The sequence below is a fragment of the Astyanax mexicanus genome, chromosome 8, assembly GCF_023375975.1.
Source record: "Astyanax mexicanus isolate ESR-SI-001 chromosome 8, AstMex3_surface, whole genome shotgun sequence".
NCBI lineage: Eukaryota > Metazoa > Chordata > Actinopteri > Characiformes > Acestrorhamphidae > Astyanax > Astyanax mexicanus.
This window is the reverse complement of record NC_064415.1, coordinates 24044714-24069335: the sequence shown is the minus strand read 5'-3', so window position 1 is coordinate 24069335 and position 24622 is coordinate 24044714. Positions and strand designations below refer to the sequence as shown.

Genomic DNA, 24622 nt, shown 5'->3' with positions numbered 1-24622 from the left:
GTGCGAGAAACTTTAAGAGAGGCCAACCTCCCCTACCCAATTTGGTACATTATTGATCAAGGAAACCGGCTACAGTAGATGATTGTAGTGCTCACTAACACTTTTAAGGAGGTCAGGTTATCATTGCCAATGCCTACAATCGAAATATTCTTTCCGAAAGTAAATATAAAGGATTACTTAAGGTGTCATAATAATGCGGACGGAATACAGACACTTGCAAAGACAGATTTTGGCTTTTATTAAAAGTTTGTATGGTACAGGGGTAGTCAAAAACAGAAGCAGTGTAACACCAGCAAACAGGAACCACGTAGAATAAACCATACCATAAACAGGGAGACAGTCCGTTCATACAGGATAGATCCAGTAGTAGAGATAATCCAAAACGGGTAAGCGAATAAACAGTCCAGGTCAAACACAGAAAATCCACAATTAGAGGCGCAGGAAAAAAGAAACAAAGTTGAAGAAACAAAAAGCAAGGTCATACACGAAAAAAAAAACAATCACAGGAATAATACGGCTTTGTAAAGTGGATAAACCAAACAATACGCGGAACAGGTGTGTGCGTGGAGTGCTCTTTTATAAAGCAGGTAATCAGTATTCAGGGCTTCCTGGAAGAAACAGGTGAGGTGTCACGTGAGTGGGTGTGTGTGTGATGTCAGCGGGTGGTGCGTTTTGGGTAGTGTAGTTGTCTAACTAAAAACCTCTGTTAGAGCTGTGTGTGGGAGGAACAGAAGCGCCTACGGCATCAGACGTGACATTAAGATTCAAATAACTCGTAACACTCAAGAATATAAAGGTCAGATAGACAGATCAAGATTAGGCTTTGAACAGATTAAGTAAAGATTAAATAAAATTTAATGAGTCAAACCTTAAAGCCTAGTGCTCACTTGTGATTTCAGGAAATAGTTCCTCTTCGTGCCTCTAGCTATCTGTTCTCTATTTCATCATGTCCTGCCTTTAGACAAGTTGGGCATTTTTTTAACTGCAAATAATTAGTAGAACTACCATTAAAAAAATGTTTGTTAGACACTATGCTTTAAATAAGTCTAAAATGAATGGGTTTATGGAGCATTTAAGCTAAATTATATTTTAGAAATGTGATAATATTTATACTGAAATACAATGCCTTGCAAAAGTATTCTGCCCCTTAAGCTTTTCAACCCTTTGCCACATTTCAGGCTTTAAACATAAAGATATGAAATAGTCATTTTTTTGTGAAGAATCAACAACAAGTGTGACACAATCATGAAGTGGAACGCAAACTTTTTCTAAAAATAAAAAACTGAAAAGTGGGGCCTGCAATATTATTCGGCCCCTTTACTTTCACTGCAGCAAACTCACTTCAGAAGTTCTGTGAGGATTTCTGAATTATCCAATGTTGACCTAAATGACTGATGATGATAAACAGAATCCACCTGTGTGTAATCAAGTATCTGTCTACATGGCATTAGAAGTACTGTGGTTGGCCTGGGACATGAGTTTCTCAATATTACAGAGGAGGTACAGTACCAATATTAACATTGTGGCACATTCATTTTATTGATTTTTTTTCAACAACTTCCATTATTATTATTATACTAGATTATTCTTTACTATCATGGTTATCCACACATCACTCCCTTATAAATTCTGGCTTTATATAATTAGATAGTTCTATATTAATGAATTATGGTAATTTGTAGTTAAAAAAGGTTATATCAGACCAAAATGTGGGAAAATATGGTCAATTCTGTTGAACAAAGAACACCCAAAACTACTGTATACTGGGGTAAAAAAAAAAAAAAAAACATATATGAGTTTCTCAATATTAAAACTCAGAGAGGAAGTTGTCTCAATGCTCTTAGGCAAGTCTATTCACCACTATGCTGTAAAACAAAATCACACTAGGCCAGTAACAGCAGGATACAGCACTGAACAATTCACTGTTTAGAAATGATCTCCTTCCAGAACTACAGCTAATATTTATTCTCCTTAAAAAAAACTCATGTGACAATGAACCAATTATTTATTCTTGGATTATTATTATTTTTCTTTTAATCTTTTCTTATGCATCCTGACATGTTTTTTTTAAATATGTAAAACAAAAAAAGATTTATTATAACCCCATGTATTCTTTTTTCATATTATACATTTCTAAGGTTATTTACTTACATTAGGAAGAAACATTTTTTTTCAATGAGTGTCCAATTCAGCCTTATATTCCTACATATCTGATTATGGTTGAAACCTGTGCTGTCCTAGCTCTGATGTTGGTCTGACTGAAGAACAGCCTGCATAACTGAGCTCTGAGTCAGTTCTGCACAGTTTATATCTTCTGCATCATCTCAGCATTTGCTGGATTCCTAAGGGTAAGAACAAAGGAATGTAGATGAAAAATGTTGGGAAATCAAATGCAATATTTAAGTAAAAGTACAAGACTTCAAATAGTAGCTCATTGGTAGAGACCCTTATCCACCTGCCAACCCAACAGTACAACTTAAACCCCTAACAAACACATAACCATCCATAACCCACCAGACAAACTTAAGCCTCACAAATAACCTCAACAAATGAGAAAGAAAGCTTCTAAGCTTTTCACACAATAATTAAATATCAACATTGACTAATAAATAAATTATATCAATATCCACCATGTCATGGACAAATACATTACCTTTAAACCTATTTAACCCTGGTGTTGCAATCATACGCTCACAGAAATGCTCCAGCATCTAGTAGAAAGCCTTTCCTGGACAACAGAGAGATTTACTCCAACCAAAGCATGATAATCATTTTTAATACCCTTGATTTCAGAAACAAAAAAACAATATTAACAATGTTAATACATGCCAAAAAGAAACACTTCAAAGATGGGAGTTTTTTTATAGGTTTTATAATGCTATTTTTAACAACATGCCTTATTAGTAAGACAGATTATCTTTACTATCATGATGATCCTTTATTAATTCAATTCTGCATAAATAAATTAAGGTAATTTGTAGGTAAAGTATTGTAGATGTATACGGTCCACACTATCTGACAAAAAGGTGGGAAAATAAGTACTGTATCCTGAAGTAAAATAAACATATCATCCAGAGTCAGCATTACAATACAGTACTAAATGAACCATTAAACTGAAATGAGAACTGAAATAATGAGAATGAGAATTGCTGTTTTAAATGTAATGTGTGTGTTTGAGTGTGTGTTACTTCTGTGTTCACATGCTTACTCACAATTTTCAATTTAGATCAGATAAAAACATTTCTGCTTTTGTTGTCTTGTTATTACTTTTGAATACAGAAGAAACCCCTCAATGTACAGTGAAACATCCAGTAATAGGACAACATCAAGATTTAAAATCAAACCAGCTTCACTCAAATTTATGCAGCAAGACCAGAATTTTGCTTTGTTACAATCTGTTTTATGATTTATATTATCATTCCAACACTTTTTATCAATATGTGCCATTTTATTCATTTTTTTTGTTCTGATAGTAGATTCTTGGTCAATTTGGTTTCTGTTACTATGCAAACCTCAAGGAGCACCAAAGTCTAATCAATATTTCCACTCATTCCCACACAACACCATTTACAGTCATACATTTAAATTTCACAGACATCATAGAAAAAATTTACAGGATTCCCACACAGTTAGTGTTTGGACCCCTATTTTAGAAATAGCAGTTAAACTTGATATTTTATACTATATACCCCAAACACAAAGAGTTAATACTGTGACAAACTGTGAAATTGAAACCTTGAAAGAAAGTTATAAGGAGAGCAGCTGAGCTGGACAATACTAACAGCTGATCTAAGCAGAAAAGCTGGAGTGGACCAATAATGGAGCATAATTAAAATATAACCTAATAGGAAATGTATTAAATAGGGGAAGTATAACTTTTCCAGGCAATCAAGTATAAAAGAGTCAATTCTTGAGACAAAGTGAGTTTTAAGTATTTGGTGCATTGGAACGCATCCTAAATCTCAGTGGAGGAGACACTTTCAGAAGCAACAGGTGAGTGAAAATTAGGAAAATATAAAGTATATTTCTCTTAGTTTAAACAAGTCTTTAGAAACCAGACACCAAAGAGTGCTGCATTCTGTGCATTTATTTGCATTTAAAACTTAATAATAACATCCACAATAAAATAGGATGAGCCTAATTACTAATTAAAAACTAATTAAAAAAAGGGATAAGTCATGCCCATTAAGTATAACCAATTAAAAGTTATTTAGAAGGGTTTTGATGTCTGATAATAATATTATGATTATTTTGTTATTTACACTAGTATATGACTTTTTTCATTTTCATGTTCTTTTGATGAAACATTGTATAATTGTAATACTTAGCACATGGTTACCATCTTCCTTTGGTGTGTGTGGTCGTCTCAGAGTCAATTATTTTACAAAGGCTAGAATCCACACTCAATTTTTTTTGTTCCAACTGCATTTGCATTTTGGCACTAAACTTGCCTTGCTTTGCCTTAAATGTTGACTTTTACTGTTTACAAGGAATTTTATGAGGAACAATCTAAATATACACAGTAACTCTAAGGAGACGGTTGTGCACTAATGAGCACAATGGTGAATTTAATAATGGGATTTAAATACAGAATGACTTTGGCCAGTTACTACTGAAGTTCAAGTCTACTGAAGTACAAATCAAACCCAATTAACTTCTTATTTTTGCCTGTGGTGGGGTGGGTTACTGTCTGCATTGTTATTTTGAGATCTGACTCTCTTAATGTAGGTGAACAACATGGATTCAGACTTGTGGGGTATACTAAAGGATGCACAAGATATAAGCGTGCCTTACATATGTAAGTAGACCCTGAACCTCACAATAACATGTCAAGTAAAATTCTAATCAAGTAAATAAATGATTATGTATATACAATGTATGTAGTGTAACATGCATGCTACCGTCTAACATTAAGTATTTTAATTGTACTGAAAAAAAGCAATTTTAAATATATCTGAGATTTTGTTTTGTTTAAAAAAACACAGGGCTCAGCAAACTGTTTTTGTTGGCTATAACCATTGCAGAGATCACCATAGGTAAGTTATGTTAAAGCAGCAGTTCGTAATTATTTTTCCTTTAAATTGAAAGGGTGTAAATATTAAAATTAATGGTATCAGTCTCGTGGTGCAACCTCCCCTGCAATGTTTCATACATTCTTTCTAAAATACTGTTTTATTTTTTTATTATTTTATTCTGGCAAGTTTATTTGAATGCAATTACTCTCTAACCATGTGGAAAGGAAACTTGGTCAAAATGGTCAAAAGGTCAAAATGACATTCTGGTTTAATCTTAAGTATTTTTTGTACTCTGTATTTTCACATCTTTCTTTCTTTCTTTCTTTCTTTCTTTCTCTCTCTCTCTCTCTCTCTCTCTCTCTCTCGCTCTCTCTCTTTCTCACTCTTTCAGGTGCAGTGTATCTCAAAGATTGTCCCCTACAGCACAACATCCCTGTGTATGTGCTGGTGTTTGGGGTGTTAAGTGCAGTCACAATTCTGTTCATCTGCATGCCATTTGATGCAATGAATTTCCTCTGTGTTGTCTGGATGGGCCTGTTGAGCCTCTTTATGTTCTGCTGGACCATCACTGGTGAGCAGGGGGCGGAGTGGAGGGGAGGAGACTAAGAATGAAAAACAGAATAGATATTAAGATAAAATTATTATTATTTTTTTTTTATGAAGTTAACTAAATATTTAAATTAAAGTGTATAAATAGGTAAAATAAGGTAAAATATCGATCAATAACCAAATATGAAACCGAATATCTAAATTTTGGCTAATTTGGGTGACTTTATTAAAATGTCAAACAATATAAAGTTATTTACCAGCAGCCAAACAGACTTCTTTTTTATGAAAGTCTATTTAAAAACAGTTCATTTTGATATTGAGAATTTTTCAAATGCCTTTTTGTCATTTGGTTTTGTCTACTGTTTTTACAGGCAGTGTGTGGATCTACTCCATCTACCCCCCCAACTACAACTCGACTGTACCTGGAGAGCCGTACTGCAATAAGACCCTCTACTTGTTTGCCTTCTGGACCACCACACAGGGCTACATTATGTCAGGAATTTTTTTCCTGATTATTTGTTGCAGGGCAGTTTGTTCGATGTGTAATGAGTAAAAAAAAAAGCGAAGAGGTTAGCCATTCTGTTTTGTGTCCGTGTTTAACCCCTCTGAAAAAAAGATGACATTATATGTTTTGAGTAGCAATAAATGTTTTTTTCTTTATTCATTCTAAAAACAGAGTGGTCTGGCTGTTGAATGTAACTGCTCTCTATATTTTACAGTATTTTATTATTGAAAAAAATGAACAAAACAATCAAAACACAGAATTGTACTCTATTAAAATAATATTGTACAATAATATTATTTAAAAAATATTTTACATGCTCTTTTCAATCTAAAGTGATATCATGTAAAAAAATAAATAAATCATGTGTGGCCACAACTTTTAAAAAAGTGGAAATGAGATCCTAATATGTGACCACGACTTATCAAGGCATAGGAACAAGATAATGAAATCATAGAGGATGACATATAACTCAATTATCTTGTTGCCACACATTAATAAGTCATTATTATTATTCTTGTTTTACATTTTGTCATCTTAAGGGATCCATACAACACACTGTTTTGTCACATCATTTATTGCATCATTTTCATTCGACTTTATAAAAGCTTTATTAAGTATAGGTACCGAATAAATAAAATTTTGTGGTTTTACATTTTGAAAAGACACAACACTGCTGTCCTGAGCCTTCGAGACATTTCTGCATGCAATGAACCATATAAGCTAATGGAGCTAGTGTAACAGATGTAAAAAAAACAGATTCCTAAAATATTTTATTTGTTTATTATTTTTATTTTATTTCATTTCATATAAATCTGCATCACGATTAGTAGTTCATAGTTTTTGTTCACAAATGTTTAAAAATGTCAAGGCAAAAAAAAAAGAGAAATGTTAAAAACATTTAAAAACGGTGCTGCCCCTTTAAGAGAAGTGCGGGTAAAAAGAGCAGGGTCTCCGTTCCCTCCTTTAGTCTGCGCTGATGGCTGAAGTGAGAGGTACGTAGAGCAACTTGTGAAAAGCAAAACCCACATGAGGTTTAAAATAACGAGTGAAAGTGTTCTGTTTGAGTGTAAATTGATTATAGTAGTGCTGGAAAATATTAAAAATATGCTCTCTGTTGAGCTTGTAGTTGTAAAAGGGGGATTTCTGTTGAGTGTGGGGGATGGGTGAAGCTAGTGTATTTGTAGGTCACAGCTAGCTAACTAAAGCACTGATTATATGGTCTAGCTACTGAAATGTTGAGATTTTTGCTCTCTTTATATTATTTTAGGAGTTTTGATGCTGTGTCCTCTCACTAACAACAATACTGATCTCTTTTGCAACTCAGGTATGTTGTATTTGTGCGTTACTAGTTTTGGACAGTAGGGGGTAGTGTTTAACTTATAATGTCACCTCTTTGTATAGTGCTTGTTTTATAGACCAGCTGATGCTCTGACTGCATGGTCAGATGTACTAAATATGGCTCCGTATGAGCTTTTATGTATTTTTGGTTTGAATGTAACTATTTGGGAATTTGTTTTATTATTTGTTATTTTGAGATATTTGATTTATTTTTTTTATATATATGAACAGAATCACTGATTGTTTGGAAATATTGAAAAATAGTTTTGTTTTCTGTTTTATTTTGCTATATATATGTGAATATGTAAACTGAGTCTGCGCTGATGGCTGAAGTGAGAGGAGTTTTAATGCTGTGTCCTCTCACTAACAACAATACTGATCTCTTTTGCAACTCAGAAAAATAAAGAGAAAGAGTTTGCACTCTAGCTAGTGCAACAAAGCTAGCTAGCTATATACCTAGGCAAACACACAACCTTTATCCAGGTTGCTTCTTAACTAAACTGCTGACATCATGAATTAAATGTTGCCAGACAAAAAAAATCTATTAAAATTTCATGCACAAATTCTTTATTTTGGCAATAAAATCTTACTATACAAAAAAGGTACGACTCTCTAAAGTTTCTTTGTCCCAGTGCAGTGGAGCTAGCATTATGTAGCAGAGCAGTAACATAATATGGCAGAAAGTAGCCACTAAACGTCAAGTAGAACAGTAATAATAATACACACTACTCAATTATAGAGAAAGAAATAAGACCTTTATTCCTCACAGACACAGATTTACTGTGAACCACAAGCTGAAAAATGCTAGCTTAGGCTTAGTTTTACTAAGGTTACCAAGCGCTAGCCTATGTCTGTTATGCTAAAAGACTGTTCTTTTAGATCTGTGTCTATATATACTTACGGTGTATATAAATGCCTTCATGATAATAAATGTATATATCATGGTTATAGAAAGTATTCAGATCCATTTTTCACACTTTGTTTCACTGCAGCCATTTGCTCAAATAAAAAAAGTTCATTTTATTTCTCATTAATGTAAACTCAGCACAGACAGAAAAAAACAGACTGATTTTTTTCAAATGTATAAAAAACAAATCCTGAAATATCACATGGTCATAAGTATTCAGACCCTTTGCTCAGTATTGTGTAGAAGCACCCTTAGCTTCTTGGGTATAATGCAACAAGTTTTTCACACCTGGATTTGGGGATCCTCTGCCATTCTTCCTTGATCATCTCCAGTTCTGTCAGGTTGGATAATGAACATTGGTGGACAGACATTTTTAGGTCTCTCCAGAGATGTTTAATTGAGTTTAGGTCAGGGCTCTAGCTCTGGCCAGTCAGGAATGCTCACAGAGTTGTTCTGAGAGTTGTCCACTGTTTTGTTATTTTTGTTATTTTAGCTGTGTGCTTAAGGTCATTGTCTTGTTGGAAGGATAACCTACAAAAAATTAGGTTACATTTCTGTTTTTTTTTTCTGTCAAGATGGGGTGCTGAGTGTACATAAAAAACTAAAATATTTTTAGCAAATGGCTGTAATGAAATAAAGAGTGAAAAACATAAAGGGGTCTGAATATTTTTCGCACCCACTGTATGTCTTCATGGTATAAAAATAAAACAGAATCTGAATTGAAAACAATGGAAAATTATTAGCAAACATGATTTTTTTAACTGCTAAAAATATTTCACTTAAAAATAGGACTACTGTACTGTGACTAGAAGAAATACAGTACAATTCACCTTTCATGATTTTTTGCAGATCAACAGTACACAGGTTTTAAAGTAAGAGATACACTGCTATTTAGTACTGATGCTGTGAAAACTACAGAAATTTGTTACTGTGAAGATTCTACAAAATTAAATGCAAACTTTGTATGTATGAAGAAAAGACTGGTACATTCTGCTTTCACCATACTGAGGTGTAGTCTGCTAGTTTAGGTGTGACATTTCTCAACTGTGTTCTCAACTAGTTAGACAGGCTTCCTTCCTAACTCATAATAGGCATCATTAATAAAGTATCTTTGGTGGGTGGAGTTGAAACTTAAGAAATAAGATTTATATGCACAAGTATTTCTCCATCTAGAAGGATAACATCAAGGACCGGCCACAGATGAACTGCATTCACATTTCTTCTACACAGCAGGTGAGTAAATGTGAAATCATTCTTCTGTATTATGGAAAGAAGCACTCTATAAGATATTTATTTGACATGGAATGCATCATGAATTGAAATATAGCCTAGAGCATATTCAGGATCAATTGAAATGTTTGGCTTATTATGTGTAAGAGTAAACGCACTGTAGCTAGAGCTAATCTAAGATAAGATAAAATAATCTATGTCTGTTGGCTAATGACAGGATGTTAATCTTTCTGTTTTTTATGTTCTATTCAGAAAGAAAGTAGTTTGTAAGATGGGATTGGCTTCCAATGTCTTTTTTCATGGAGGATCAATTTGCTCAGGTATCTACCAACTGTGTTATTTCATAAGAGCTCTGTCCTTATCTATAAGTCTGAATCTGTGTGTGAAATGAAAAAAGGTCAAAAACTTGGGAATAGGGATTCAACAACTGGAAAATAATAAAAAATATATTTTAGGTTTATGTTAGAAAGGTGGATGCCCAAAAGTAACAGTGTACCACAGTGTGTTACAAAGGGCATTTAGATAAATCACCTGCAATTACATCTTTACTTACCAGCAATTTACTTAAAAGGGTCCATATTTTATTTTGTTTGTAAATTTTTAAGTTCAGATAAAATGTTATGATATGAACGTCACATTAATTTTTATATACCACTTTTTCTAACCATTTTATTCACCATATTACAAAATGCAGCTGTATCCTGTACTTAGCAGGATTCTTTAGGTTCAATTGTGTCCTTTAGTAGATAAAAATAACACGGTAGCACACCAGTGACTTCTTTGAACATGTGTCTGAGAGTGTATATAAATTTTTACATATGTTAAGGAAGTTCTGGGCATTATTTTAAGCACTTTTACTTTGAAACGGTGTGGAAATGAGTTTTTTTCTACGTGTTTCCTTTACATTTTGAGAAGACGTGCTGATCTAACAATATCCTTTAGTGAAGTCATGTATGAAACAGAAACAGATCATGCATGCAGTAGTTTTTGTTCCACATTGTCTGATCTGCAGGAGTAAAAGTATTAGATTACTGCATTCAGGCAATGTGGAACAAATACTACTGAGGTAAGAATAAAACTATTATCTAAGTACCATTAGGTAATGTTTTGTGTAGTGTTTTTTTTTCTTCCAATTAACACATGTTTGTGTATCAGAGGCCTTGTTAGCTGCTTCATGAAAATTGCATTATTAAAGTTGTGTACAGTCAAATATGAAGGCCATACAATGAGCAAATTCAATGAGCAGTTTTGTTAGTTATCAGTTTCATAGGACAATAAAGGCACTTTGGGTGTGTCTCAACTGCATATTAATTATTACTAACTAGTTTTTCGATATGTAGAATAGATAAAAGTGTAAAAGTTGAATATATTCAAATATTTAGGATACATACTCAGGACCTGTATTGTTTTTATGCTGATCATGTTTTTAATGACAAATCTGTCTCTTTGTAAATTTGTAATATGGTTAATGTTTAAATTGTTTCTAATTTGATTTGATTTGAAAATCTCTCTTTCTTTATTCCAGTTCGAATGAGTGTTCTGTTAAGTCTTATGCCTATTGTCATTATTGTTTTAGGTAAGTGAATCTACAGTAATGCTGATTGTCTCAGGACATTGTAGTGTTTCCAAATCTTACAATATATCCAGATGCTGAAGATGTCATCTTTAGTTCTGACTGTGTTCCCCTTTCCTCTCTTAAAGGGGCAAAACACCTTTTCGACTGTCCAAAACAACTAATGGTTCCAATGTACCTGCTGGTGGGAGGAGTGGCCTGTCTGTGTCTACAGATATTCCCCTTCTTTTACTGCAGCCAGTCAGATGGCATAGCTGTTCTTCCATGCAGAATTCTGAATTTTCTCCTCCTCCTATTCTGTCCCATTTGGTTCATCATAGGTAAGAAAAAAATCTAGAAATATTGAGAGAATTTAATGAAGAAAACAGAAGATTATGGAATAAAAAATGGGAACGGATGGGGTTAGAAGGATATATTTATATATTAATACTTAAAAAAAAACTATCTGAGAAACTAGCTTTATGTAAGAGTAAATTAGTAAGCTCAAGATTTGAGATCAGTCAGTAAAATACCTTTTAATGCATTATCAAAATGTCTAATCAAATTTTCTCAGGTCTAGGACATAAAAAACAACAGTAAATGACTAATAATTACAGTTCCTCAATTTGATGCTCATCTTTAAAGTGTACTCAGAACATTTATGGAAGTGTCTCATCAGCATTGCTATGTTTCAGGAAGTGTTTTTGTGTACACGGCATATCAACCAGACTACGAGTCCCGTCACTCTGCAGAATACTGTGAGAGGATCATCTACCAGGTTGCCTTCTGGATAACGAATGCCATATATGTTAGCACGGCATTTGCGTTGTTGTGTTACTGCTGCAAAACATGCTGTGAAAGCAGAGCTCAAAATCCGAACTCAGTGACAGTGTGTTAAGAATATTAGTAATGAATATGAGTCTAATGTTATATTCTCGACTGAAAGAAATTCAATTCAGTGTGTTCCTCTGATCTTTCAATGCCATGGATTATTAAAAATATAATCATGAAAGAATAATCATATTTTTGTAATTATTTTAATTATGAACTATGAAAATACAAATGTATAATTAAACTTTATATCATAATTCCTTTCGAATCTCTTTCATAATGCTTTATAATGTTAAAGTTATGCTTATGTGGCTGTATATATGAAATAAAAACTGAGAAACAATTGTAAGAATCTGAATTTACGTGTGTATAGTCTGTTTATCAGTGTTTATGATTCATCATTGTGTAGTACAGTCCTTTGACTATATTTCGCTATGGATTTACTTGCTTTTGTTTATGTATTTGGACAATTTGAATTGACAATTAGTTATTGCCAACATTTGCTGCCTGTTAAATCATTATTTATTGTCATCCAAAAGTCTAAATATTGGTTAACCACGAAAGACTAGCCTCACACCTTTACAGCTTCAGGAAATAGATCTACTTGTTTCCTTCTAGCTGCCTCTTTCACCTCTTTTATCTTGTTCATCCACATCTTGCCTTAGGACCCAGTTTGCTTCTATTCTTGGATGTTTTACAACCAATCCAATCTGTAGTTTTTTTATAAGTGTATTACTGAAATAATGTAACAAAAAAAAACATAAAAATTCAACATGTCTCATAAACATTTAAGATTTTTCTGTGAGCAACTAATAGCTACAAAAAGTACTATGATTACTATTCTAGATGTCAGTTACAAGTACTGGTAGGCCTTGGCAAAAGTTTCTCAATGCTAAACCTCAGAGAGGAAGATGTCTTAAAGCTCTTAGGCAAGTCTATTCACCGCTGTGCTGTAAACCGAAATCACACTGGGACAGCACTGGCAGGAGCGACACAACACAGAAAAACATGCTCTTTATCAAGTGATTTCATTCCAGAAATTACTTCACTAAGAAGAATTTAAATTCCAGAAAATACGCTAAGAATTGAAGAGAATATTTGTTTTTGGTGAGAACTTTTTGAACATGCAGAAAGAGACTGCAGAAAGAGATGGAGTCCGTAAGTCATTTATTGGTAAGACTTACATTTAGAATCTCTTGGAATATATATGTTACGAAGCATTATGGATTTCATTACCATGCATTTTTGCCTTTTAGTAATGCTGAATCTAATTGCATGGATGGTTCTGACAGCAACAGCTGGATTAGGTAAACAACACATTTATATTCCTTAAATATACTTACTTCACAAAGTATTATTGATTGATTGTTGATGATTATTATTTTTCAGTAGTGGGACTGCACATATTAATACATTATTAAGTCATTATTATAAGTCATTAGAAATTAAATATGAAATAAATTGTGTTGATTTATGTAGGAGACTTGAAGAGCAGATGTAAATGCAAGTATGTTTATTAAGAATACAAAAATAAACAAACAGAACAGAAAGAACTAAATAAACAAAGAAACACATAATCTGACTGACAGGAAACACAGGGCTATGAATACACAAGGCGGAAAGAAAACAGGGAACACCTGGGGAAAGGTAACAAGGGGCAGAGCTACAAATTAACACAGGTAGGAGCACTAAGGACACGTGTGTAATGACACAGGCATGGGAAATGACAGGGAACAGGGCAAGGATGTGACAGAAATATATAAACAAAATATGAAAAGATGGATTATAATTAGCCACTTAATTATACAATCTGGCATGAAGAAACCTTAATGATAGCATCATGTTTTGCATGTGCCTAATTCAACAGGAGCCATTAATTTCCACGAGTGTCCAATCCAGCCTCACATCCCTACCTATCTGATTATGATTGGAGCATGTGGAGCGGTATCACTAATGTTGGCCTACCTGAAGAACACTCTGCATGAAGGAGCTCTGAATCAATTATGTTCAATCTGTATCTTCTGCATCCTCCTTCTCAGCACTTGCTGGATTCTTATGGGTAAGAAATGATGTGAAAGAAGAGACGTTAATAAACACTATTGAGATTATTGATTTATTAAATACGTTAAACATCCATGTACATGTAAGGTTATATTTATACTATTTGTACTTTTTTGAACACAAATGTTCCCACACTTTGCCTTTTGTTTTCCATTCAAAAATTAACTGTGGTAAATATTATAGGATCCTATAATATTCCTTAGAGTTGGACTACACAGTCTTTTAAATTGAGATTTTTTTTATTATGACTAGGCTTAATCCCTGTCTGGGAAACATGCCCATAATGTTGCTTATAATGGTTTTCATTTTTTTAGGGACCTTCTGGGTTTACTCCATATATCCTCCAAACTATGATTCTTCAAATGGGAGGCACTACTGTCAGAGGACCCTTTACCTGTTTGCATTTTGGTTCAACAACTTGTGTTTTTTGTGTGCGTTCATAATGTTTATGTACTGCATTTCCTATCTTCTGTACAAATGTTTCATAGAGGCATTTCATCTGTAACAGTGGTTGTCAAACTATGCAATGCATCCAAGGTGGTACTACAGGTGACCTCAGAAAATGTGCTGCAGGCACTAAAATATTAAGGACTGAAATCTATAGGTATCTATAAAGGACCAATCCAGGTCCTGGAGATCTACCACCCTAAAATGTTCAAATACAACATTTTAATACTAAGATGATTCTAAATGCTATTATTGCCTACGTATATGAGATGTATTAGATTGAGATTCCTGTGAATTGACTTGTAGGAAGTACTTGGACATTTTAGTTTGGTCATGGATGAAACATGGTCTAAAAGTTTGAGAGTTATTGATATATCTCAAAAATATATATCTAAAATAAGCATGTAGAGAAAAAAAAGTTATTTGTAAGCCTGTCACAATAACCTTTTTTTGCTGATCTTAAAAGTACCCATTGTGTTAACTTAGCAAATAAAAAAGTCAATATATGTCATTTTGTAATAAGAATTGTATTATTTTCTTAATTTTCCTGTTAGACTGTATGATTTTCTTAGCTTTATAAAAGCATAAATAACCTGGTTTGGTGGTCCAGCCCCCCACCCCACCCACTGATCTAACAGGCTCAGAGGTCAGTGGCATGCAGAGGAAGCTCAGCCAATCAGCTACATCGAAAAAGTCCATCCGCGTGCACGTTTGTCCTTATTTTTCCCACTCGTTTTCGGACAGGTGCTGCTTCCTGATTGGTCATAAGTATCACTGAAGTGTTGGAGAATATCAGGTGGATTTCAAGAGCTAGCCAATCAAAAGGCAGAGGGCGGGGTTTGTCGGAATACAGGTGGGAGAATACCGACCCGGTGAACCAAAACATTCGTGGAAAAAGACCTTCCAGCCTTGTGTTTCATGTTAGGCTGTTTTTAGCTGTTTACCATCATGGTCTGACACGTTCTCCAACATTTATAGGGACTTCTCTATCACTTTAGCCAGGATGGCTGGTAAGTACACATTTGTTGAGTTAATAAAGTAATGTTTTCCTCAGAACACACGACCTGTAATTAGCTGTAGTCCAGTGGATGCTCGATACAGCAGAGTATAGTATATAGGCTACACTGAGCTGGTAACGTGAGCCGCAGGGTTAGCCTAGCCCAGTTTCTCCCAGGGAGGAAAAATAAACGTGGATTAACTTTAGGGAGAGAACACAGTTAGGTGTTTTCTCCACATTAAAAGCTCACACCCTTTACTATTCACTACCCTCCATACCCTAAGGTATCATGCCTAGCCTGTCAGTCTGTATAGCCTGCCTGTCTGGTTGTGTCAGGGCTTGTAATATGTTGAGTTTCGTCTTAGGAGTTAAAATCCACCAACAAACAAAAGAAAAGTCTAGAACAAGAAGAAGCATGCTCTTTCTCTATAAATAAGTGAATCATAAATCTTATTTAAAACAGCCAGGACAGTAAGATTGACCAATACGAATGGATAAGAAATCCTTTTTTGTTTCATATTTTTTATACATATAAACCCTTTTTCTAGTTCATGATGAGCAAAAGTTTTTTGTTTCAGAAAGGAATTAATTTGATCTGGACGAATTCAGTTTCTCAGGGGGTCCTGGGGTAATTTTCTCTTTCATGGGGGGTCCTCTGGGATTTAATTTTTAATTACAGTTTCGTCACCTCACGATTAATAAAATAGCTATTTGTTCACTGCCACGCTCCGTAATTACTCCGCTCCCACGGAGATCCACAGAAACACAACACTAAGTGGAAATGGAGGAGCTACTGAACGCAATATTACGTGACCGTAAAAGCCAAAAAACTCACTGGTCCTCCTGTTTGTTCAATTGCAGTCCGGATGCAAGAGTTTCATCACTAAGTAAAAGTGTGAAATATTTTTCACAGACGTCCCCATGAGAAACTAATCCCGTCCAGACAGGGTTTAGGAGCAATTATTTGATTAAGAACTTTTAGCTACTCTGTAGAAATCTCAGTAATTAAATTAACTAGAGATATAAAGTATAGCAAAAACACAAACGAAAAAAAACAGTACACAGTGTTTCAGAGATCATTGGTCTGTAGGGTTGGTTGTGTTACATTGAAACTAGAGGTAAAAATGACCAACATTAAGCACACAAGGACGAAATAAAGATTTGGCATTCAAGGCAAGAACACAAGACGTTTAGGAAATCTAACCCACCAGTGAGCCAGCTAAAACCACTTAAACACATAACACATAAATGCATTAATTGGCAGATATTTGTAAATAAAAAAATAAACTGTGAATGTAAAAGAAGAAACAAGTATGTGAATATTTTTTTATAAAATATTAATTGTAATAGAAACTAATAGAAATAATAACGCTTAAAGAATATTAACTGTTAATTAAACATTATATACATAAAGAGAGACTTTTTTAATTCGCTTGATTTTAATCGCTATAGCAAACAACAGATGGCAGTAATGAGCTTTAGGGGTTTTTTGATGTTCACTGGCAATAGTAAATATGCTTTATGCTGTTCATTTATCCTTTTGTTTAAGTTGTCAGCAGACATGGAGAAACAGTGTTTACTGATAATGTCACACAACTCATTCATATTGTTTCAATTAAAATTATTTAATTGAATGATTAATGCTGATTGTGTTTTGTCTTGATCCATTGTATTGGTCAAGTTGCAGAATTGGTCGCAAAGTGCTTGCAGGCACGAGAAATGGCTTACTGCCCCTACAGCCGTTTTCCTGTTGGTGCTGCGATATTGACATCAGGAGGCACGATAATCACAGGTACAATAAACAAGGACAATCATAAGCATTTCTTAGAGATTGATTGTGCTTAGTGGAGCAGTATAGTATGCAGTACTATATGCACCTCCTTTATCATTCATGCTAATTCTAATTCTTCTCCAGCAGCAGTGAAATGCAATACTCTGTAATGTTATGTGTGTGTGTGTGTGTATGGCAGGCTGCAATGTAGAGAATGCATCCTACGGCCTAACAGTATGTGCAGAGAGAACGGCTATACAGAGAGCTGTAGCTGAGGGCCACAGAAGTTTTACAGCTATAGCAGTCACATGGTAAGGTACATATTTGCTTTCATAGACTGTACAAGCCTATTGGCCTATTGCCCTTTTTGGGCTTCACCCACACACTTTTACTTTTGTAATTGCTGACTAGACAAGCTGGTCCTGTTAACAGAGCCTTAACAGAAACCTGGCAAAAAATCTGTTAAAAATAAAGAGAAATATTGTTTTTCATAGCTGTGGAAAAGCTGATTCTTCAAGGATTACTTTGGTTGTATTTAAGTGAGATCCTATTTTTGGCAATCTTCTGTAGAGCGTGTCCAGTTTTGCAACTGTTGCTATAAAAGAACATAGTTGTGGGTGGAGCATGGGTTAAATACATTTACAATTAACTGAGAGAGTGGCCAGAATTGGAACCTGAATCTTAGTTACTGGGAACACATTTACTGACAGGGCTTTTACTTAGGAGTATTAAAGATGCTTTGGAGGATGTTTATGCTGCATAATTAACAGTAATTGTTTTTGTTTTATTACAGTGATATTAAAGACAGTTTTGTAGGACCCTGTGGGGCTTGTCGACAAGTATTAATGGAGGTAGGAGCTTCTATTTTTAAATGTGTGCCGTTTATAATTCGATTTAAGTTGCAAGTATTCTAAAATCTAAAGGCTGTTGCACACTGGAGGCTACATTGTGCACTCTCCTAAAAATTAATGGAGGTACCCACATCAGTCCATGCCGTTAGATACTCTAAGCATGCAGGATTCTTCATTGGTCAATTAGATTTAAACCAAAATGTTTCTACAAACATTGATAATATTAATTATATAATAAATTAATAGAGTTTTATTTTTTATTTTTGCACAATGGAAAAAAAAACCCACAAAAAGTAAATAGCAGGTAAAGACAAAAATCTGACAAATTCTACCGTAATATTATAACAAAAAAATATCATAACAAAAATAACTTTAAAAAAAAAAGCAAAAGCAAAAAATGTATTGTGTGTAAATACAGGAAAAACAGTTACAATACACTTACATGATCTCTTAGACATATTTTATAATATTTTATACATTAACATTTTTTGCCAAATGATTAAAAATAATTTCACAACATGTTACTTAAAATGTATTGAAGAATTCCAATATTTAAAAGAAGCGTTTCACTTTGAGTAGTCTGGCCCTGTTTATGCATATTGTTGTCAAGCCCATAGCACACTTATGCTTTTATTGGTGGGTGTTCTCATTCAGCACTTTATAGTGAGGAATGGTCCAGTGCTTCCAGTGTGCAACAGCTTTGATGTTACTGCAATATAATATAACACCTCGCTGTTTGTTCCAATTCAATACATGTATAGTATTTGTATTTATTCATCTGATTTCCTCTTTTTCTTTTTGTCAGTTTGGAACAGAATGGGACATTTATCTGACCAAGCCAGATGGATCCTATAAGAAAACCAGCCTGAGAGACCTCCTGCCTTTAGCATTTACTCCAGCTCACTTAGCAAAGGAATGAGTTTCAGACGACACACAAACATGTTAAAAATGTCAAGTAAATGACTTGATATAAAGTGACCTGGAGTCTTTAACCATTTGTCAATTCATATCCTGTAGATTAAATAAAACAGAATCTTGTTACTTACTTGACACTGAATAAGAAACCAAGTGTAGCTACAACACAATCCCACAAGAGGGCACTACAGAAACAATAACTCCTACAGTACTCTGTAAGTATCCACTGTGCACCACTGAACTGGAATTAATACACACAGTGCTCTATTTTCAGGAAGGGAAAGCATGAATACTAATCAGTCGTTTAGAAGTCTAGCAAACTAAACATGTACTTAAACTGGAGACAAGACAAGGTTCATGGTTGTCACTGTGTATTACATTCAGCCATTTCATTTGGCATCAATAAAATATATTTATCTACTGTATCTACCTATACAGTGCATGCTTTTACCAGACTAAGACTGTATACTGTAGTTATCCTATAATATATTATTGCAATATATTGCAATTGCAATATTTAGATATTAGCAGCACTGAAAGAAAGAAAGAGTACACACAGGCTATTGTACAGTTTTAGGACAAGCTGATTTGATCTGTTGTTTAAACCACATGATAAAACAACAAAGAAAGAAAAGAAAAGAATGTTTTGAGAAGATGAAGCCTTGTTTCTTCAGTAAGGCTAACTCCTGTGCTCCTAATGCCCCCTGGCCTGTTTAAAATTCTCCTCTGCGACATAGCAGGGGCCTACATTCTGTTCTTTCACCCGGGAAAAACACTCTGACATTGTTCTCTGATGCTGACAGAGAAAGAGGAGGGGGTGGAAGAAAAACAGGCAAAAGGGAAAACAGTACCAGTTACACTTTGTCAAGTGTTAAGCTGAAATCCAGGGATGTAAAATACTTAAATATTTACAGTTACTTACTTTATAACGTAATTTGTAAAATAAATGTGAAAAGTTCTAAAATTATTTTGCATACCACACCAATAAAACAAATTCGCACATATTTTTTTCAAAACTTTTTTATCATTTTATAATAAATTAAATTTCAATACCCCTTTAAAGTAAAATATATAAATTTGAAGTCATACTGAGAGTATGACAATATGATGTTTTTTTTTAAGCAATGGCCAGTGCCACCCATGTGTCACTTCACCACACGTAACCTGCTAGGCGAATATTTTGCTGAACTGATTGCTCAGCACATTATAGTCAGGCGAGTTGGGTTAAATCAATTGGAATATGCAGGAAGATAGGAGGCAGGAATGCAATGTGTGGGCAGAAGGAAGGATTGCAAAGGATAATTGTTGTGAATGAGGGCATTACACCATTAAAATAAAGGTGCTACAAAGGGTCTTTGAACAGAGATATAGAAGAACCAATTTTGGTTCTTTTGATAAATATCTATGTTTGTAAAAGAGTAATGTGTAAGTGTAAAGTACCTTTACATGAAACCTTAAAAACTCCACACTATCTCTTACAGTGTCACACTGCCACAAGTTACTTATCTTTGGTGTAAAACTAATACTAGAGTTAATAGCAGTGTGGTCAACTTACGTCTAGCATCAATGTTTTAAAATAATTTAACTTCTGTTAAATACTCTGATAGACAAAATGACGTACTTAAATCTAATACACATGTTTAGAAACTGTTTTGGGAAGATTTTAAAGGATCTGCCCCTTTTTCTGGTCAACAACCTCAAAAATCACCAGATATACCAACAAGAAAATACAAGTTGATAAATTCAACTCCAACATGAGGTCTTTGTTCAGTAAAGAAGAATCTTTAAAATGTTTTTTTTTATCAGTTATAATTATAAAAATGTGTGTACCTTATGAAAACATTTGCCTTTAAAAAACATTTAAACATGGACATTTGATTTTCATTTGAAAAAAATATATAGAAATGGAAGTAATATAACTAAACATACAAAACAAACAATGTGTCAAACGTGTAAAAAGTAATAGTTACAACTGTAATTTTTATTGCAATAAAAATGTAGGACATTCTCACATTTATTGCTACTTAAAACTTCTAAAATTAGAATCAGATGACCAGATAAAAATAAAAGATTAAAAAGATCTTAAAGCAACTGAAAGTCAGCAGTTCCCCTGTCTGCAAAATAGTTTGTCAAAGAACAACCCTCAGAAACAAAAACTGTATGTTTGAATGTATATAGACTTGTTATTGACTTAGCATTTTATTATAACTGAATGATTCTGACTGATACATGAGCACAATATCATCAATTAAAATGTTTAAATATATGTTCCTTAAATAAACAGGGGTTCTCAGTTTTGTTATTGGAGGGTTTATAATTAAGAATCCATAGAACTAATGCTTTTAACAGTGAGCAGTTACTGTTCCCCTGAGTTTTTTCAGCCTTGCTGAAATCAATAGGTTTGACTTGGAATCCATACAGAGGCCATCCACACATCTGCATTTTCATTCTGAAATGATACGGCAAAAGATAAGGCACAGATAAAGAAGGACGGAGATAAAGGAATAAACAGGAGAGATGTAATAAACAGGAGATGAGGGCCGTGGTGAAGCAATGTTCATTCTTGTGAGATAGCATTAGGGAGCAGTTACGAGGGGTCAGGGCAGCTGGAACCGGGAGATAAGCCACAAGCAGTGAGAGTGCAATTTCTGCCTTAAGCAAACACACGGAACAGGTGGACACACACTGTCTTTCACTCTCTTATGTACACACATGTTTAATGTTCACCTGTGTAAGATTTTGGATATAAGAGTACCTAACACAGAAAAAAAAACTTTTAAGCAGTTTTCATTAAGATGCTGACATTAACAGTGTTTTTTTGTTGTTTTTATGTATGTGATTTGTTTAGTTTTTGAAAACAGTGGGATCCATGAATGTAAGACAAGAAAAGACATATTTGTGACACAGGCACAGATGGAAATTGGCCTCTTCTATCCAAGCAGTGAACAGACACACACACCAGTGACTACACTCAGGATATACTTACAATGAGAGGAGTATCCTGGCGAGCATTAAGGTTGGAGCTTTGCTCAAGGGCTTAACAGTGGTGGAGCAGATCTGTGAACAATTCTATTAAGAATTGTGATGAGGCACAGTGATTCAAAAAGTATTCATTTGAAAAAACTCATCATAAATCAATATTTGAATAAATGTTTTAAAATATATTTATTGGGAAGATACTGGAGAATGAGGCTTGTTGCATTCTTGTATTATTGGAGTTGCAAGATTGATCAACTAGACACAACAACCCGTGGTCCAAAGTACTGTATATTCTGGGATTGTTTGGTAAAATTAATACACACTGCTTGTGTTACATTGTGAAAAAATAGTCTAGATAGGATATGATGTAGCTTTCCATCTCTGTTAATTGTTTAGTTGATTAGCAAGCCAAGAAATTTGTGCCTAGACTTTTACTTAACAGGAGCTTCTACTGCTTATTAACAAGCCACATATTGATAAAAACACCTGGAAAACTAATCTGCACTTTTGATTGTGTTCCCTTGAATAAGTTGTGTCTTGGTTTTCATTGCTTTAGTATATCTCCACTTTAGTATCACCTATGAAGAAAATATACACTGACATACTAAATGTTATGGGATAGCAGGTGTTACCTAAGAGCACCTACACCTACATCTGTATTAGTTGTGAGGAGTTGTAAGTTGTAAGTGAGGTCAGGAACACTGGTGCTTGATGCGTGTTCATGGCAAGGCAATGTAAGTGGCTTCATCTGTCAATGAGAAAAGGCAAAAATAACATGCGCGTTTAATTCAGGAGGCCCCACACTTATATCCAGCAGGTCAGTGCAGCATTGGTTTGCTTCCTTGGGTTATGGCAAAACTAGTTCTAGTATTGTGTCTCATGACTTTAGGCACATAAGTGTACATTTATTTAGAAAACAATGATTATTTTATTTGGTACAAAACCATTACATTATCTGTAGGTCCTTTAAAGTTTTGAAGCAAAACTTCAAGCACAGTCACACAATAGTTTCAAACAAAAGAGGGAAAAAAACATGCCTCTATGTGGACCAGATCAAAAAGTCTCTCAGTTTCCTCTAGGGTATTTTTGTATTTATTTATTTTTAATGCTTTGGGTAGCTGAGGTTGGAGAGCAGGATCAAACAGGTTTGATCCAGTCTCCTCCCTAACCCCTGCTGTGAATATCTGTGCTGAATATCTCTGCAAAGCCTGGCTGAGCCATAAGAAATTAAATTGCTCTCCCCAGGTTCTTCTGTTTCTATGGAGCTAGAGAGAAGCTGGGTGCTTATAGTGCATATGGGAGTGATTGGTGGAGAATGCCTCTGAGTTATATGGCACCTTACTGGGACAAAATGGAAAAATAGGGCAAAGGTTGGTAGTGTGGTAGAACTGTGTGTGTGTGTGGCTGTGTGAGAGGAGATGACTACAGTGCAAAAGAAGCAGCTAATGCTTATAATCAAGTCCAAATAACACAAATAGTGCCGTACACAGCACACCAGCACTTAAACTATTATAGGCATGGCTGGACAAAACAAATGCTTCTTGTTTTTAACAAGAAGATCTAGCTTAAATTACTACCCATTACACTTTGGTTAGGCCCACAAACAAAGTGTTGTTAAATTCTGTTTCACAACACATGGCTACACTGCCATGACAGAATATTTATATTATTATTATAAAAGTAATGTAACAGTAATTTCCTTGACAGTCACTTGTTATGCACTATTTGTTTAAGCGTGTCGTAATCATTCGATCTCTCACATCATCACAGTCATGTTTTAAAATCCAAAACACTCTTTAATGCTCAACTCATTTTTAATACCCTTACATCTCTAATATCTCAATACATTTGTTCAGTCTTTTGTCTACTTCTGTATGTGTATACACACCTTTTAGCTGCACTCACAGGGGATTCTTTATTATATGTTCAGTGTTCTGTCTAATTCTATGTTCTGTCTGATTCTTTGTTCTGTAAAGCTGCTGTGTGACATCAGTTGTAAAAAGAGCTATATAAATACATTTAATTTGATTTTGTGTGATGTATGAAATGTCCTAAATTACTAAGAATACTATTATTAAAAAAGATACAATTTTATTTTCACAAGGAAGACTTTAAATTCAGCACCTAACAACTAGGGTTACATGTAGGGCCCATTCACTTGTCCTATTCTCTACTCTCTCCCAGTCACTCATCTTTAACTACATGACAATAACATCATCCAACACCTAACAGCTAAATTGTTGTGCTGTCTGTAATGTGTTGCCCACTTGTAATTTTATTAAAGCTGTTATAAATTATTATAATTATATTTTAATACTTTCTCATACGAATAATATAAAACTAACAACCTGTGCTGTAAAGGATAGGTCATTGGTTCTATGTAGACCCACACACACAACGCTTTATCAGCTTTTCAGCTAATATTATCTTGAAGACTTTTCAGGCTGACTCAGCTGCTGCACTCTGAACTTTAGTCACATTTAGTTCTGTAATAGTTTATGACAGGCTTTTATGAAGCAGCCAACTACAAGGAAGAGCTCAAATTCCAGTAATCTGATAGTTTTAATTAGAAAGTGGTTTATTTAGGTTTTAGCAGAAAGACTAAGATACTGCATGAACAATTCAGAACATGGGCCCCTGTTACTGAATGTAACCCAGACTCTATATAAACTGC

The 24622-nt window shown here is 34.3% G+C and overlaps 3 protein-coding genes across 8 annotated transcripts; all 3 read left to right on the top strand.

The window, feature by feature from the left end:
• Positions 1-4737: 4737 nt before the first annotated feature.
• Positions 4738-6160, top strand: LOC125803965 (transmembrane protein 272-like). Its single transcript, XM_049482808.1, has 4 exons — positions 4738-4798; positions 4986-5036; positions 5407-5586; positions 5936-6160. The coding sequence occupies exons 1-4, from the start codon at positions 4738-4740 to the stop codon at positions 6115-6117; spliced, it is 474 nt and encodes a 157-aa protein (XP_049338765.1). The 3' UTR covers positions 6118-6160.
• A 728-nt stretch (positions 6161-6888) lies between these two features.
• LOC125803853 (transmembrane protein 272-like) lies at positions 6889-14931 on the top strand. 6 transcript variants are annotated; one of them, XR_007440195.1, is made up of 10 exons: positions 6895-7061; positions 7337-7393; positions 9488-9547; positions 9797-9864; positions 11070-11120; positions 11246-11437; positions 11792-13100; positions 13184-13234; positions 13795-13986; positions 14303-14921. XR_007440195.1 is itself a non-coding variant. In XM_049482197.1 (4 exons), the coding sequence occupies exons 1-4, from the start codon at positions 7046-7048 to the stop codon at positions 11992-11994; spliced, it is 468 nt and encodes a 155-aa protein (XP_049338154.1). In that variant the 5' UTR covers positions 6933-7045; the 3' UTR covers positions 11995-12285. The 6 variants fall into 6 exon arrangements, 1 of the variants encoding a protein (XP_049338154.1); XR_007440196.1 differs by having other exon boundaries at positions 6893-7061; positions 9491-9547; positions 11792-13234; positions 14303-14923; XR_007440194.1 differs by lacking the exon at positions 7337-7393 and having other exon boundaries at positions 6894-7061; positions 11792-13234; positions 14303-14922.
• Positions 14932-15162: 231 nt separating this feature from the next.
• zgc:103586 lies at positions 15163-23981 on the top strand. The gene is made up of 5 exons (XM_007248051.4): positions 15163-15445; positions 17114-17224; positions 17403-17514; positions 17997-18054; positions 18860-23981. Exons 1-5 carry the CDS (start codon positions 15439-15441, stop codon positions 18971-18973), a joined length of 402 nt encoding a protein of 133 aa, XP_007248113.1. The 5' UTR covers positions 15163-15438; the 3' UTR covers positions 18974-23981.
• Positions 23982-24622: the final 641 nt, after the last annotated feature.